At 50.7% G+C, this 16,512-nt stretch overlaps 6 protein-coding genes across 6 annotated transcripts; 3 read left to right on the forward strand and 3 right to left on the reverse strand.

The window, feature by feature from the left end:
* Positions 1-688: 688 nt before the first annotated feature.
* On the reverse strand, positions 689-3,337 carry MICPUCDRAFT_46528 (uncharacterized protein; the record flags this gene model as incomplete). Its single annotated transcript, XM_003056309.1, has 7 exons — positions 689-930; positions 1,008-1,068; positions 1,218-1,426; positions 1,576-1,740; positions 1,921-2,188; positions 2,356-2,579; positions 2,758-3,337. 7 exons carry the CDS (start codon positions 3,335-3,337, stop codon positions 737-739), a joined length of 1,701 nt encoding a protein of 566 aa, XP_003056355.1. The 3' UTR covers positions 689-736.
* A 58-nt stretch (positions 3,338-3,395) lies between these two features.
* On the forward strand, positions 3,396-5,737 carry MICPUCDRAFT_64281 (uncharacterized protein; the record flags this gene model as incomplete). Its single annotated transcript, XM_003055916.1, has 1 exon — positions 3,396-5,737. The coding sequence occupies one exon, from the start codon at positions 3,396-3,398 to the stop codon at positions 5,067-5,069; it is 1,674 nt and encodes a 557-aa protein (XP_003055962.1). The 3' UTR covers positions 5,070-5,737.
* Positions 5,738-5,857: 120 nt separating this feature from the next.
* Positions 5,858-7,850, reverse strand: MICPUCDRAFT_64282 (uncharacterized protein; the record flags this gene model as incomplete). The annotated part of the gene is made up of 2 exons (XM_003056310.1): positions 7,578-7,850; positions 5,858-7,479 (listed from the first exon to the last, which is right to left on the reverse strand). Coding segments are annotated over exons 1-2 (1,879 nt in total), but the record flags the coding sequence as incomplete, so codon positions are not given.
* Positions 7,851-9,145: 1,295 nt separating this feature from the next.
* Positions 9,146-11,849, forward strand: MICPUCDRAFT_24736 (uncharacterized protein). The gene is made up of 2 exons (XM_003055917.1): positions 9,146-9,219; positions 9,315-11,849. Exons 1-2 carry the CDS (start codon positions 9,147-9,149, stop codon positions 11,651-11,653), a joined length of 2,412 nt encoding a protein of 803 aa, XP_003055963.1. The 5' UTR covers position 9,146; the 3' UTR covers positions 11,654-11,849.
* Positions 11,850-11,894: 45 nt separating this feature from the next.
* On the reverse strand, positions 11,895-12,455 carry MICPUCDRAFT_55267 (uncharacterized protein; the record flags this gene model as incomplete). Its single annotated transcript, XM_003056311.1, has 1 exon — positions 11,895-12,455. One exon carries the CDS (start codon positions 12,453-12,455, stop codon positions 11,895-11,897), a length of 561 nt encoding a protein of 186 aa, XP_003056357.1.
* Positions 12,456-14,475: 2,020 nt separating this feature from the next.
* Positions 14,476-16,128, forward strand: MICPUCDRAFT_31367 (glycoside hydrolase family 5 protein; the record flags this gene model as incomplete). The annotated part of the gene is made up of 3 exons (XM_003055918.1): positions 14,476-14,920; positions 15,008-15,140; positions 15,237-16,128. Exons 1-3 carry the CDS (start codon positions 14,542-14,544, stop codon positions 16,126-16,128), a joined length of 1,404 nt encoding a protein of 467 aa, XP_003055964.1. The 5' UTR covers positions 14,476-14,541.
* Between the last annotated feature and the right edge of the window lie 384 nt (positions 16,129-16,512).

A 16,512-nucleotide genomic window follows, 5' to 3' on the forward strand; every position in this document is an offset into this window, starting at 1 on the left:
TCGTTCGAGGTCGACTTCATCGTCACGTCCCGAGGTGCAGTTTCCGCGTAGTACGAAATTCGCGTACTCATTTCAAACTGACAGACTATACAGAGGCCGGGTTTTGGATACGGGGCGCCAAACGCATTTGATTGGTTGAAATTTTCGTCCCTAGCTATCATAGGTCGGGAAAACGCCTAGATGGTGAGAAGGTAAACCTTCTCCCAACCGTTTGTTTATTAATACTGCGAGATTGTCCGAAGAAGATTACAGTACGTGTACGTGTACACGTACAGCCGTACAGCGCGGAGCGCAAATCCTATTTATGGAGCCCGACACAGCTTGCGATCTCCACATCGGCCCGGCTCCGTGCGCTCGTGAGGCTCACACGGGTTTCATGAATCCCGTCGTGGGGTTGCTTACTACGTGAGAGGACTGTTCGTAGTGTAGTCTGCTCGCATTTAGATCACATGTTTTGCCCGGATGGGTTAGAGCTCAGTCTTTTTGTAGTCTGATACACAGCTGTACACCTTAACGTGTTGTACGTGTACACGTACACGTACAACGTTTCACGTCGTGTACTGATTGTACAACGTGCCGTATGAAACGCACGATGACAGAGTCGAACTGACAACGACAGGAACGAACGAACAAACGAACGAACGAACGAACGAACAAACGAACGAACGAACGAACGAAGGAGAGAGAACGCGTGTCTGTGTGGTAGTGCCTTTGACATACGTCTACGACTACGCTGCTACGATCCGTCCCTGTCCCGGGTATCCCAGATTCTCCCGGGATTCCCGCCAGTTTCCCCGCGTTTTTTTTTCCTTTCCGCCTTCGCCTCTCCTCCTCCTCCTTCTTCCATCACCGCGCGCATCAACACACGTGGTGTGTATATTCTCGCGAACAGCCCTCTCGCGAGGAGCGACATCACGACGTCCGCGTCGCCTGAAGAGAATCAACGGGAAACGTCCTTAAGAAACGACGCTCAACACGCGAGCGAGGGTGTTGGAAAGCAGTCTCACCGTACACGACGCGCTCACCCCAAAACCGCCGCATCGTCTCCTCAGACGACTCGTCCCACATCTTTTGGTCAGAAGATTGAGCGAAAGGCGTTCATCGGTTAGTTGAAAGGGGGCGGTCACGATCAAATAAATGTTGAAACCCTCTCGGGTGTCGGGTGAACAACACGACCAACTTTTGTGTATACTAGACATGAAAGTAGTAGGACGCACCTTGTACAACGTGCGATCGAAATCCAGGATGAAACACTTCTGCAGCGCCTCGTCTGAGCCGTCCCCGGGGCACTCGCACCGCGCCTTTCGTTTCAAGACGTCATCGAACATCGTGTACGTGAAGTGCAGCACCGCGGCCTCGGTCGCGGTCGTCTCTTTCGGTTTTCCGCCGTAGTTGTAAAACCGGTGCGCGCCGTTCGGGCGTAAACCTGCTCGGAGGAAGAAACGAGTCCTCAGTCTTAGGGCCCTAGCTAGTTAGTTAAGAACGTACGTTCGTTCGACGCGCGAGGAGTACAGCAACATGCTAGTAGGTCGTACAGAAAGTAGTATCGTCGTACGGGAAGGAGTCTAGTCTCACCTGGGATCACGCGCGCGGCGCTCTTGCCGTTCGCGTACGTCAAAAAGTAATTCGGGTTTCCCCGCGTGACGGTCGCGTATTCCTCCATGTACGCGTCTCTGGACACGTGCGAGTACGACTTTTTGAACAGCGTGACGTCGACGAACGGGTCGCGCACGGACGAATCTGATGGATCGAACGGCTCGATGTTCATCAGTCAGCTGGTCAGATATCTCGCGGCCGGTCGAACGTCGAAACGAAGGCGCAGGTGAAGGTGAAGAGAAACGAGGAGTGAAGTCCTCAAGAGACGGCATTCACCACGCGAGGAGGGCGTATGGGAAGAGTCCGAAAAGAAAAAAACCGCACCTTCCGGGCACGCCTCGTAGTTTGGAAACACGTGCTGGTCCACGTCCGGGGGGAGCGATGCGAGGAGTGACTTTATCCCGAAACCGTTCTTCGCGCCCGCCGGGTGCAGGAGCTCGTCCGTGTCGATCTGGACGATCCAATCGAACGACGGTTTCGGCGGTTTCAGTTTCGGCTTCGAGTTCGAGTTCCCCTTCGAGCCCTCGCGTTTCGAAACCGACGTCGGCCGTGCGCGGTGCGCCGCCGCGATCGCGATCTCCATGTTCAGCGACTGTCAAAAGGCGTCCATCGATTCGAAAGGCGGCCGCGTCAGACGAATGAAAAGCGTCCGTCGCGGTCGATCGTTGAAACCGAGGCAAGCGTGACGGCGTAAACGAGCTACATACAGTAGTATACGAGTAAAGAAAAGAGGACGGAGACCACTGGTACGAGTAGTACCTGTCGCACGAAAAGCTCGTTGTTGCATGGCTTGTCGAAATAATTCGCGAGCCATTTCTCGTTCCACGCCCTCGACGCAGCGCGCGTCTCGTTCAGCTCCCTCGACGGCGTCCATATCATCATTGATAACGCATTCCGTGCGGCCGTTTCGCGTAGGGCCTTCACATTCGAGGGCGTCGCGGCGGCGCCCTCAAGGAACAAAAAAAAAGCGTCCACGCCGAGCGCTGTGGTCGGCGAAGGAAGGAAGGAGTACGTTGCATCGCATCGGTCAGGCGAACGACTTACCGGTCGAGCGCTGAATGAGAGGCGTAGGGCGAATAGAAACGATGGGAGAAGTCCTTAAGAAACGACGCGCGAAGCGCAAACGGGATCGTATGGGAAGTAGTCTGGTGGCGGTCTCACCGGCGTGATAAGCTGCCCAGCGCAGGACGCTGTCGGGCGCGTCCGCGGTCGTCGTCGCGACGACGACTTTCACGTCCGGAGGCGCTGCGTCCGTGTCCGCGTCGTCCGGTGCCGACTCCAAAGAAGCGTCGCCACCACCCATAGAGGACGATGACGAGGAAGACGCCGCGGTGACGGCGTCCGCGAGGCGTTCGGCGCCGTGGAACCATCGCTCCGCGCGCGCGCTCAGCTCGGCTCTCCGCGCGCGTTCCGCGGCCTCAGTCTCCTCCTTCTCGCGCGACGCCGACGCCGTCGTTCTCGCCGCGGCGGCATCGTCCTCGTGACCGCGATCATATGACGACCAGTCCGCGGTGGCGCGCGCTCCCCCCGCGAATTCTCCCGCGACCCTGACAGCGAGGCTCGTCGTCTCCTCGGTGGAAGTCTCGAGACTTCGCGCGTACCATCGAAGCAGAAGCGGCATCGACGCGAGGACGCAGACGACGACGGCGCGCGCGGAGACGACGACGCGCGGGGAGGGCGCGAGCGCGGCGCCGACACCGCGGTCGCCGCGGCCGCGCGGGGGAGTGAACAGGCTCCGCATCGAAGCCCGACGATGGGCGCGACGCGACGCGCGCGGCGACGATCTGGCTATCGAATCTATGTGTAGATCTAACTGCTGTACCGTACTGTACGTGTACGTGTACAGCAGCTGTACACGTGTACACGTGTACACGTACACGTACTTCCGGCACATAGTGTATACTGTACTTTCGTACCTTCGTATGATACAAGAATACGAAAATAGATTACTTCCTCCAGTACACGTACGTGTACACGTACACGTAGCCCTACTCGTACGAAAATACTTCCGTACTTTTCTGTCTCGCAGCTCGTCCAGTACAACGTCGTACACGATGAACTGCACTGGTGAGCGTGCTGGCGACCGAACCGAAGAATACGACGTGAGTGACGAGCTCAGCGCGCTACTTGGCGCTTTTTCATCCTATTATCGTGTTTACTCGAACGTGGACGCGTCCGTTCTCGAAGGCGTGACCGCGTCGTTTGCCGTCGCGGTTGGCGGTGCCGAAGAACTTCCACAAAGACCTCTCGACGCGCGCACATTCAGGCGTCAGACGACGCTACGCGTGAACCTATCGCGTTGGGACGCGGACGAGCTTGGCCGCGACGTCGTGATCAGAACCTGGGATTTGACCGACGCGGCAGCGGCTAAACTCAATCATCCTCTAGCAGCTGCTGCCGTGGCAGAGGAATTCTCGGGGCGACGCTCCGTGGTCGTCTCCAACCGAGGCGGATACCATTCCAACCCGGACGCGCTGGAACGGCTCGGTCAGGATGGGTGCGAGTCCGCGGGTCACCTACTGGAGCTCGTGAAGGGAGTGCTTCGCGAGAACTTTTGCGGGGCGAACGACTGGCTGGTGTCGTCAGGTCCATTCAATACGCAGAGGACGAAGGTGACAAGCTCTTGGTTTAATGTCGCGCGGGCAGGGCATTCTCACGGCTTGCACAACCATGCCGGTGCGGTGTGGTCAGGGGTTTACTATGCATCAGTTCCTGATTGCGACGGATCTGCCACTCACGAAGGTACGCTTGCCGGTCACTTGATTGTCAGGCTTTGCTCTGGTGGACTTGACATTACGGCGCCTGAGGATTCCCGCAGTGGCTGGTGTGTATGGCACGCTATTGTTCCAAAAGAGGGAAGACTGGTGATGTTTCCCGGTTGGATGCTACACGGCGTGCTAGCAGTCGCAGGTGAAGTTGATAAGAAGCCACGAGTGTCATATGCCTTCAATGCTGGTGAACTTTTAAAATCTAAAGCTGACAAAATTGGAAGTGTGGACAGTGACCAAAGTGTTGCAGTTGAATGTGGGCCAGTCACTGATGGGGATTTTAAGATATTTTCCGATGCTATGCGGCGCAGGATAACACGTGTATCAGGGCGGGCAAGCGCGGAAGAACAAAGTTTGAGCAGTGTCGATGATGACGACGACGACGAGCGTGAAGCTAATACGCTTTGGGATATGGCGGTTGACATGGCTGTTGACGCCAGCCTGATACATTCTCAGGCGCCTATGCTTCAGGATGAGTTCAAACGTTGTGAACGAGAGAAGAGATATTGTGAAGGAGAGAAGAGACGCGAACAAGGAGTAAAGCATAAGTCTGTGCAGCAAAAAAATGTTGAAGCAGCCACCGGTGCGCTTCTGCCAAAGAAGAAGCAGAAAATGGGTAAGAAAGAGAGACAGAAACAAAAACAACAGAAACTTATTAACAAGTGGAAACAAACTAGTGTAGATCCTGTTAAGGTGGGAAAATAAAGTTCACAAACACCACTTCCTTCATGCGTCACCTTCATTTTACAATCTCTAACTGCCAGCTGACGTCCGCTCCATCCGGTATCCTCGTGCCCTAAGCTTACTCTCTTCTCGCTCTGTCGTTAGATACGCGATCATCGACTGTATGATCTCATCTCGTGTCTTTGACGGAGTCTTTGGGTTCACGCACCTCAGACCGTGAGCTAAACAGACAGTGATGAGCTCATTAGCCGTGAATGGAGCGAGATCCTCAACAGTCATATCTTCCAAATCCTTCGGCTCGCGAGTGTTCGGGTTCACCGGAAACTTGGAAGCGACGATGTTGGGCAGGTCTTTGCGCGCTTTAGACACCAAGGCAGGACGAGAAAGTTCCGGTGCAACGGCAGCTTGACGCAGTCGCTCACGTTGATATTCTCTGGCATCTGCTGCACGTTTTTGCTGTGCAATTTTACCTGCCATCGTCGCACCCGCCACGGGATCATGGGCTTCCACAGCCCATACGTTGATGTATCCATCAGCACCGCCAGACACTAGCCTCCCCCCAGCAGCGGCAGCGGCTTGGAAAGCCACGGCAGCGGTCCCCACTGCTCTAGGCGACTTGGCAACATCCGGGAGCAAAGATAATGACGCGATGCCACCGGAGTGTGCATTCGGGAACTCTGCAAGCAAAGCTCCAGTATCGACAGACCACTGTTTGATAGAGCAGTCGGCACCAGCTGAGTATACAAAACGTTCGTCAGAAGACATGACGATAGCCGAAACCCCACCTGGGTGCGCTGGAATCTTCTCGGAGTTAATATTCTCCGTACCCCGCATTCGAGGGGGTATGAACGACCTAATACGGACGTAGGAACCCTCGACAGGACCTGACTTCATTGCCACTCCGTTTTCACACGTATGTTTCATGCCTGATACATCGCCCCAACGGTAATGGCATAACATGCCATCTTCCCTCCCGCCACCGCTAAAGACGTCAGATCCATCTTTTGAAATAGCAACAGAATTGACAGGGGACGAGCCATGTCCTGAGAATACGTGTTCGCAAACCCGCGTCTCGACGTTCCAACGGCGCACGGCAGAGTCACGTGACCCAGTAAACACGAGTACTGGACAATCGGCAGCAGCCGTCATGCACTGGATCCATATAGGCGTGCCCTTTGGCTTGGTCTGCGTCAAAACATGCTTCATTTGCTTTCCCGCCTCCGTATTGTTTTCGACATCAACCGTGGGTGAGCCGTCATAGCCATTCTTCGATTCTTCGTCATCATCCTTACTAGAGGTGTCTGCCGCACCAGCGCTCTTCGTGTCCTTGATCTCCTCTTCCTCCTCAAAGTCAACGGTACTAGACAACGCCTCCTCGTGGACCTTCTCATGAACGCGCCGCTGGTACATTCTGTCCAGAACTTGCCCGGAATGTACGTCCCATGTCGTCAAGCACGTATTTTCCCCGGACCCGTGCAGCATATTGCCATCAGGGCTTAACAAAATCGCTAAGACGTCGCCCTGTTCTACTTTTTTCTCACATTTGTATGTCTTCAAAAGACACAAGTCAGGTAACGACCACCGTTTGATAGTCGAGTCGCGACTGCCCGTGAACAAGCTGAGGGAGTCGTGGGAAAAAGTGGCGCACGTGACCGCACCTTCGTGTCCACGAGGCGTCGTCTCAAATGACACCTGTGCTGGTTTTTCGATCATGACAAAACGTGGGGTGATCGCAACGCGCGGAGATTTAGGTTCAAAATCAGCATTCTCGACATGTTTCGTGGACGGAACAGTAGACGGCATCGCCGTCTCTCCCTCAGTCAAACCGACGGAGACATCAAATTTGACCCCGTGCTCAAAAGTGGTATTTGCAGCCACAATATTGTGCTCTTCATCAGCGTTCTCATTTTCGCTGTCACTATCAAAGTTCACAACTGTCTTTGGCTTCGCCCTCACCTTGGGTGCCCTTCCCGGCAATATGACTCCGAGCTGGTTTATGCCGAGGTCACCCTGCAAAGCATCGAGGTTATACACCACGACACTGCCGTCTTCACATGCCACAGCAAGCTTGGTGGCATCGGGGCTCACTTGACAAGAATTAACTCTACCCCGATTGAGAGACACACGCGCTAATCGCGTACCTATCTGCGCTCGCGGCTCGATGCTAGACGTAATGCAGTCTTCTGGGACAGGCTGACACCCATCCCAAGTTGCGAACGCACACGCTGTCGGATTCTCGACGTCATTCTCAAGTTGCTTTTTTCTTTCTAACACAGCAGAGGACTCGTCTTCCGTTTCGTCAACTAGCCCGACATGGGCAAGCTCTTCTCTTCGACACTCCAGGAATCCGTCCTCAGACCACAACGCACACGCGCCACAGCACTGGTTACAGCATGACCACTTCATCGTCGCGCCACACGGTAGACAGCCCCTGGAGACGAGGAGGGAGAAGGTCAGCTTTTGACCAGCTTTCGGAGAGACCGGGAAAGTGTTGAAAGTGCGTGTATGTTGACCGCGGTGGGAACATACTCAATGTTTTCCACGGGCGTCACCATGGACGCGCGCAGTGTGATATCCGCATCCTCCGTCAGCGTCGTGTGCGTGAACGCGGTGGACAGCCTTTCCGTTTTTCCTTTATTCGGGAAATCTCCGGTGGGTGAACACGTCTTTCGACAGACGGGATCTTCCTGCTCGTCCCCAGTTCCGCGCGGAACGAGCCGTCCAATGTGACATTTCGACTGCCCCGGCATCAGCACCCCTTTCGCGTTAGGGTGTTCGAACGTCATCCCGTGTGAGTCCGTGGGGAGCCTTGCATACTTAAAGTCAACGGTCACTAGCTAGCACTATTTATTTAAATTTTACGAAGGTACGAAAGTACTTTCGTACGAAAGTACGAAAGTACTTTCGTACTTTCGTACTTTCGTACTTTCGAAAGTACAACTACGTGTACAGCTGTACACGTACACGTACTGTACACTGTAACTTTCGTACGAAAGTATTATTCAAGTACTGTATTATTCATACTTTCGAAAGTACGTTGTACTTTCGTACGAGGCAAGTTGGTACAGTAACGTTGTACGAAGGTACGAAAGTACATTGTACAAGCTGTACAGTAGAGTATCATAAAAGTGGTCCTCTGTGATGTATGGCTAGCTAGTTGGCTACCTTCGAAGGTATCTATCTTTCTACAGCGCGTTTATACAGTACGTGTACGTGTAGTGAACAGGAATAACAACATAGCTCTTGTACGATAAGATATTGTACGTGTACCTTCATAACGTTTACCTTCAGGTAGATATCTTCGTACGTACGGGAATAGATAAGTTGTTACGGAAGTACGGAAGTACTTTCGTACTTCCGTAATAAATATTTAGTGTTTCGCGCGCGGGTGCTCGCGCGTACAAGTAGCCCTACGTGTACACGTAACTTGTAGTTGTACACTTTTGTACTTTGTTTTTCGTCACGAGTACGAAGGTACAGTACGTGTACGTGTACAGTACAACTTGTACTTCCGTACTTTTTTTTGCTGGTTTTTAAGGTACCTTCGAAGGTACCTTCGAAGGTACCTTCGTAGGTACAGTACACGACTACACGTGTATTCTACATTCGTATTTATCTTCGTAAGTTGCAACTTAGCCCTACAACGTACGAAGGTACTGTACACGTACGTGTACGTGTACAGTAGTCCTCCACGTAATTCGAAAAAACCATGCTTGACTTGCAGTGTGTCAATACGTACGTGTACTGCACACGTACTCTTGCAATGGAAAGATAGTTAGATACTCAATCGTACGAAGGTACGAAGGTACACGTACAACTACAACGTTACACCGTTGTACAATAAACTATCGTTACGTAGCGTGTAAGATGTAAAAAAAAAAAAAACTAACCTTCGTACACGACTACGTTGTACTCTAAGTAGTTGTACAACGTTGTACACGTACTGTAACGTGTACGTGTACTGTAGTGTACAGCTAGCTGTACACGTACGTGTACTGCAACTTTTACCATTGTGAATTGATACGAAGGTATTTCCTTCGTTCACCGTGAGTCCGTCTGTGAGTACAAAGTAACTGCTTCTGCCCCGTGTAGCTTGACATGTGGAAGCTCAAGTGCTCTAGCCCTGATGCGAACGCGAGTCCCTTTGTGAAGGACCTTTTCTCGCTGAACGGTGCGCCCGTTCTTCCCTTGTCCTCCGAAGAACTCGGTCGCGATCCGAAAAACTCTCTCACACCCACACGTAACCCCGTATCGTGACGATGCCAGGACATCTAGGGCGCCAACTCTGGGTATATGATCCCGATGGCGCCACTTCCGCGGATACCGCAGAGGTTGAGCGAATTCGTTCGCAATTCACGTCAAATCGATGTTTTCAGAGGCACAGCGCGGACGAATTGATCCGCGTGCAGTACGGTGCACTCCGCAAAAAGCGCGCTCGCGAGATCCATACCTCCCCACCTCCTCCATCTGCATATGATACTTCTGTTCGCAGTGTCAGTGTCACGGAAGACCCAATTCCAAGATCCGTCATTGAACGGTCGATGCGCGCAGGGGTAGAGTTTTACCAAGGATTGCAGGACGAGGATGGCCACTGGGCGAGCGACTATGGCGGTCCTCTGTTCTTACTTCCCGGGCTCATTATTGCATTATACGTAATGGGACAGCTTGACCACGTTCTGCCTGATTATGTGCAGGTAGAGATGCGAAGATATTTGCTTAATCACCAAAACGAAGATGGAGGGTTTGGATTACACATTGAGGGCAGTTCCACGATGTTTGGTACGACGCTCTCATACGTCTCAATGCGACTACTTGGGATGACAGCAACAACGGAAGCTGTGGTAAACGCACGATCGTGGATACTTTCCCGAGGTGGTGCAATTAATGTTCCGTCTTGGGGTAAGTTTTACCTGTGCATCCTTGGTATTTATGATTGGGAGGGTCTCAACCCTGTTCCACCCGAATGCTGGCTGTTACCGTACGAATACAACCCCATACACCCTGGGCGTTTCTGGTGTCACTGCCGCATGGTGTACCTTCCTATGAGCTACTTGTATGGCTGCCGAGCGAGTGGTGCGTCAAGCTTTTTAACCGAGGAACTAAAAAGTGAACTGTTTGTTGGTAATTATAAAACGATTAACTGGGATAAAACTAGAAATACATGTGCGTCAGAAGATCTGTATTATTCGCACCCAAGGATACAAGATGCTTTGTGGTGGGGTCTAACAAAAGTGGAACCATTCTTTTTACGATGGTGGCCTGGTCGATGGATACGCGCAAACGCTCTTAAGCTAACGATGAATCATATTCATTACGAGGATGAGAACACGAGGTACATCAATATCGGTCCGGTCAATAAGGTCATGAACATGCTCAGCTGTTGGTTCCAGGATCCATCAGAGTTTGGGTCTTGGCGCAAGCACACTCCGCGTGTGGCAGATTATTTGTGGCTTGCAGAGGATGGTATGAAAATGGCGGGCTATAACGGCAGTCAATTATGGGACTGCGCATTTGCTGTGCAGGCTATCGTGGCAACAGGTCTTCACGTGGAATACTCTGCTTGTCTGCGAAGTGCACACAAATACATCAGAGACAGCCAAGTATTGGATGATTGCCCTGGTCAGCTCTCCAGAAGATTCCGCCACATCAGCAAAGGTGCCTGGCCATTCAGTACGCGCGACCACGGGTGGCCCATCTCAGACTGCTCTTCAGAAGGCCTAAAAGCTGCCCTAGAGCTCGAGGCCATGGGTTCTGAACGTGCAGGACCCTCTGTGCCAGTGGGTCTACTTCAAGAATGTGTCAATGTAATACTGTCTTACCAGAACATGGGGGGTGGATGGGCTACGTATGAAAATACCCGGAGTTACGAATGGGTGGAGATAATTAATCCTGCTGAAACCTTTGGGGATATCATGATTGACTACCCATACGTTGAGTGCAGCAGTGCATCCATGCAGGCTCTCGCCAAATTTCACCAGCGATACCCCACTTATCGCAAGCAGGATATCAAAAAGAGTCTTCACCGAGGGCGCAAGTTTTTACTTTCGATCCAGCGGCGTGATGGAAGTTGGTACGGGAGTTGGGCTATTTGTTTCACATATGGAACGTGGTTTGGGATAAAGGGTCTTATGTCGACTGGTTCAACGTTTGAGACTTGTGAAGCCCTCCGCCGCGCCGTGAAGTTTCTGTTGTCCAAACAAATGCCGTGCGGCGGGTGGGGGGAAAGTTACCTTTCCAGCCAGACAAAACAATACGTGCAGCTTGAAGGAGGGGTGTCACACGTTGTGAACACAGCATGGGCCATGCTTGCGCTGTTGGCATCAGGTCAAATTTCGCGAGACCCTTTGCCGCTGCATAGAGGGGCTCGTTCACTCATGCGTGCTCAGTGTTCAAACGGTGACTGGCCGCAACAGACAATTATGGGAGTCTTCAATAACAATTGTATGATCACTTACGCGAACTACCGAAATATTTTCCCTCTTTGGGCGCTCGGGGAGTACACAAATTACGTTTACGGATTCAGACCTTCAGAAGGACAGAAAAATGTGTATTTCGAAGGGATTACGGCAGGAGCGAGGGTCAGCAACACATCAGACGAAGATTAGGGATGAATGCTGCAAGGGCTCCCCATGATCCCCAAGATTCCCAAAAGATTGACTGCATAGTTTCTTTTCTTTTCCTGGACACTTTCTGCCAGCACACAGCGAAGGTGACACCTGACCACTAAGTGAAAGGAATGGAGAGAGAAAGTGTAGCTAATTTCTAGAAAATTTGCAAGCTGGTCTTAAGATCTACACGGTGGACGCCATATCGTTGTTACAATGCTGTGTGAACGTGCATATCCTTTTAGAGATACCACTTCACTTTGTCACAACCCTTCAGTGCTGCATAAATTGCCAAAACTTCCTCACCGTTTTCCATTCTGACGGTTATGCTAGCAGATACGTACTTGCCCTTGCTCGACGGCCTGGACTTCACATTCGTAGGGCTAGCCTTCCGCCCCAATGCTACTTCCACTAGTTCCACGATTTCGGCAACAAACGCGTCACCGCCTTCACCAATAGCCTGAAATCGACGGTCAGAAGGATATATGTTGACCTTCTCGTCGAGTTCTGTCCATGAAACGTTCGTGCTTCCTGCACCCAACATCGAGGTTATTTTCTCTTCGTCGATCCTTCCTTCAATCATCGACGTAGAATCTATGGCATCGAGCAGTGAGCGTGTGCTGGATGGATCTTCCTCCTCGCTGATTTTATCGCTCGGGGGCAAATGACGGGCAGCCGACAAGCGAGACGCAATGTGATAGTGGTGCCTCAAGGCTAGCGACGTCGCTGTAGGTTGACCCCTGCTAGCCCAGGTACAGCGGCGATACCCCGCAGATATTACCACTTTATTGGCGAGCATCATTGTGTAACGAGTTCCGGCACAACAAGTGTACGTAAAGATGAACAGAGGTAAGAATGCGGGCGTGCCCGGAGTCGCAACACCGTTGAAATCCGTAGAAGGTATACGAAAGTTATAATGGTGTGGGAATTATATAAGGCCTCGGACTACGTGTACAACGTCGTATTGTAAACTGAGCGGCAGAAATCGGAAATGTGCCCGTATTTGAAGCAGATTTCGGAAATGTGCCGCCGGGCACATTTTTTTCTCCGGAGTGGCACATGTGGGCTACAGTAGTTGTACAACTACACGTACATGTACAGTACACGTAGTTAAGGTTTTTTGACTTTCGTATCTATACTTTCGTACGAAGGTACTTTCGTACTTTCGTACTATTTTTATAGAATAAAATCTAAAAGGATGAGCGTATGAGCAAATCGTCTGAGCGTACGAGTAGTACGTTTTTAAAAGGATGAGCTCATCCTTTCAACTGCCGCGCCGCCGGGAGGGCAGTCATAGAGGCGCGCGCCGCGGCTGTGGCCGGCGCGTCTAAGCGAACATCGACTAAACAGCGTAAATGATCATTCCAGCGAGTTTTATACACCTTTGGCGCTGAATCAGGCTGTACCGGCGCACAGATTCGTCGTTAGCAAAACAGACTCGGCGTTACGAAACATTTGCCGTCTCCTGAGCTCGCGTATTATCCATTGTGTTATCCAAGTAACGTACACGTACTGTACAGTACGTGTACCTTCAGGTAGCTACCTTCGGAGGTACTTCCAGGAAGTACTACGTGTCTCGATTCCGGTAACGGAGCGTGATGGCGTAAGCGCGGTGATGTCGGCGTCTGACATCATCCAACTTGTCGGAGGCGATGTAATACACGTATACCAAACCTCCGGAGGCGAGAAAGCGAATGTTGGAGTGTTGGAGTGCGCGGGGAAGCGGCGCGAAGGGGGGTGCCCCTAGCTGAACTTGGATTATACGAGAGATTATAGATCGACCATTCTTAAGTTAATGGTGAGGAAAAATGGGGAAAAGTTTCCCCACAATTTTCATTTCCCCAACTAGAGACGAGGCAAGCTAGCTAGCTAGCTAACTAGCTAGGCCAGTGCTAGCTAGGCCCTATTAATATGTAGATGGTTAATTTATCTTCGAAGGAACGGAAGTATAGATACAGTATGATATCTATCTACAGTATGATTTTCTTTGTATCTACTCGTATTACGTCTCATTTATATCTAGAAATACATGGTGATCGTAACATGAAAGCCTCAGTTTTGAACTCGCATGTCAACATTTATACGTACGGACACATACCTTCGTATCTACGAAGGTATCTGTTTTTATAAATAGCTGCTGTATGATACCTGGTACAACGTTGTACTGTACGTGTCCAAGTACACGTGCATGTACAATTATGTTGTACGGAAGTACGAAAGTACTTCCGGAAGTACTTCCGTACTTCCGTACTTCCGTACTTCCGTACTTCCGTGCATGCTACATGGAGTCTACCATGTAATCTGTCTCTGCACATTCATAGCCGTAGGCCAGTCGTAGGCCTAGATAGCTGCTGGGGCCTACAGTACGCAGCTACGCATGTGTACTGTACGTTTACACACATGTACACTACGAGCTACCTTCATTCGTAGATAGCATTCTAGCTAGCTAGCTAGCTAGCTAGCTACGAAAGCTTCGAAGGTACTTTCGTAGTAGCTAGCTAGCTAGCTACATGTAGCTAGATACTGTAGTCTACCTTCGTACACGACTGCTACACGTGTACAACACGATACACATAGATGGATAGACACGAAGGTACTTCCGGAAGTACTTCCGTACTTCTGTACCTTCATAATAAACCGTACACGTGTACTGTAGCCCTACGTGTACGTATGTACAGTTGTACACGTACACGTACTGTACGTGTACGTGGAGCTAGCCCTAGAAACCTCCGGCTATCCGGCTCGGATAACACCGAGTGTCGAAAAGGTTGAAAAAGCGTTTTCCGTTAAGTAGGCACAAAAACACGTCTGCAGAGGAGTGATTTACCCGACGTCCCATCATCGCGAACTAACAGAACGATTACGACACCCTTTATTTCGAGCAGGGCATGCCATCCTCGTCGCTCTTAATCATGTGGTGGTCAAATCGATCCCAGCCGTCGCTTTTTGTTTTGCTTCCTCTTTTTATGATCGCAGTCTTCGGTTCCTTGACTACAGAGGCGCTCGACGAGGAATATCAATTTTCGAAGATAAATCTTATTGACGTAGCTAATTTAAGTACTTCTGTGGCTCTTCATTCTGCGAAATTAAGAGCTACGAAGTTTCAACTTACCGTGCAACCGTGGGAACGAAGGCAAGGGGGTGAAGAAGTGCGACGACCCAGGTCGACAGAAAACGGTTCGGAGTCAGCCGAGCGCTTCGTGAGCGTGAACGGTTCATGCTTCGCCCTTGGTCGACGATTTTTTCCCGCCATTGGCTGGAATACATGTGAGCTCTTTTTCGGTTGTTTTTAGTTTTTGTTAGAATGTCTTCTCTCGAGTACTCACTTCTTCTATGCAATATCCTCGCCAACAGACACTCTAATTGAACAGGCAGCACAAATACCTGTCGGTTCATTTGCGTTCAACTATTCCTGCTCCGGGCGACGGCAAGTTACTGATATGTTTGATGCTGCTGTTGCTGCGGGATTCAACACTGTACGTACGTGGTAAGGTGATGCTGTTTTTCCTCTTTCATAATCTTCTTGTTCAAGCCCAACCTTCAACCACCAGCGGCTGGAGTTGTGCTTCGGCGTTACATCTCGGGCCTACAGCGTTGGCGAGAATCAATCTTTTCAAGTAGCACCGGGAGAATATTACGAGCCTTTGTTTCAGGGATTAGATTGGGTAATTCAGCAGGCTTCTCTGCGCGATATCAAGCTTATCCTTGTTTTTACGGACTATTGGGAGTACAACGGTGGCGTTGCACAATATCTTGATTGGGCAGGGTCACGCGCCCGAACTAAAAATGATTTCTTTTCGAATAGCAAATGCAAAATGATGTACAAAAACAATATTCAGAGGATACTCGAACGCATCAACACTTATACCGGTGTTAGGTATCGGCATGACAAATCAATTATGGCATGGGAGTTGATAAACGAGCCAAGATGTCGTAACTGTCCTGAGGAGTTACAAGACTGGCTAGAGGAGATGGCACACTTCGTGAAGTTCTTAGACAGAACTCACCTTCTTTCGACTGGAGAAGAAGGTTTCTACTCTATAGGATCAGGAGGTAGTGTTGATGCCAATCCAGAAGTGTGGTCATTGACTACTGGCCAGGACTTTGTTGCAAATCATGCCATACCAGAGATTGATTTTGCAGTGGCGCACCTGTGGCCGGACAACTGGGGAGTATTTACCCTTGGCCTGCCTGCAAGCTTCTCAGAGACGTGGTTGGTCAAGCATAAGTCGGATTCACGCGCTATTTTAGGCAAGCCTTTCTTGCTAGAAGAATTCGGCACAACAGGAAATGGACAGCTGTCTGCTGTTGACCAAGTTGGGTCGCGATTCGCAACCACAGCAGAGCGAGCCCCCCGTTCAGTTGCGGTGGCTGAATTTTACCGCAGCATTTTTAAGCAGGTTGAGCTCGACAACGAAAATGAATACGCAATTGCAGGTGACATTTCATACTCTAATACACCAGTGTCACGTTAAATTTCTGAATTGTTATTTTCTAACAAATAGGAGGCTTGTTCTGGACTTGGCATCATTTGGACCTGCAAAGTGTGGCTCTTCCCGTGGACAAGTATGCAATTTTTCACAATGACCGTGTATTTACCGAGGTGAGACGGCATGCTCGTATCATGAATGCAGACTTGAATAATTAGAGTAGTTGTCGAGCAGTGGCATATTAATCGCTGATTATAATTTTGTTGATAAAGGAAGGTATCTATACCTTCGTAGATACATACGAACTTTTATGAAGATACCTTCGTACGGAAATAGATATTCATATTTAACTTCAGTTTGGGTCGAAGGAAACCTGCCGATCCGGTGGATGGAACTCTGCGGGTAGAATACTTCCATTTAGGGCTAGTA

The sequence above is a fragment of the Micromonas pusilla genome (assembly GCF_000151265.4).
Source record: "Micromonas pusilla CCMP1545 genomic scaffold MICPUCscaffold_2, whole genome shotgun sequence".
In the NCBI taxonomy this organism is placed as follows: Eukaryota; Viridiplantae; Chlorophyta; class Mamiellophyceae; order Mamiellales; family Mamiellaceae; genus Micromonas; species Micromonas pusilla.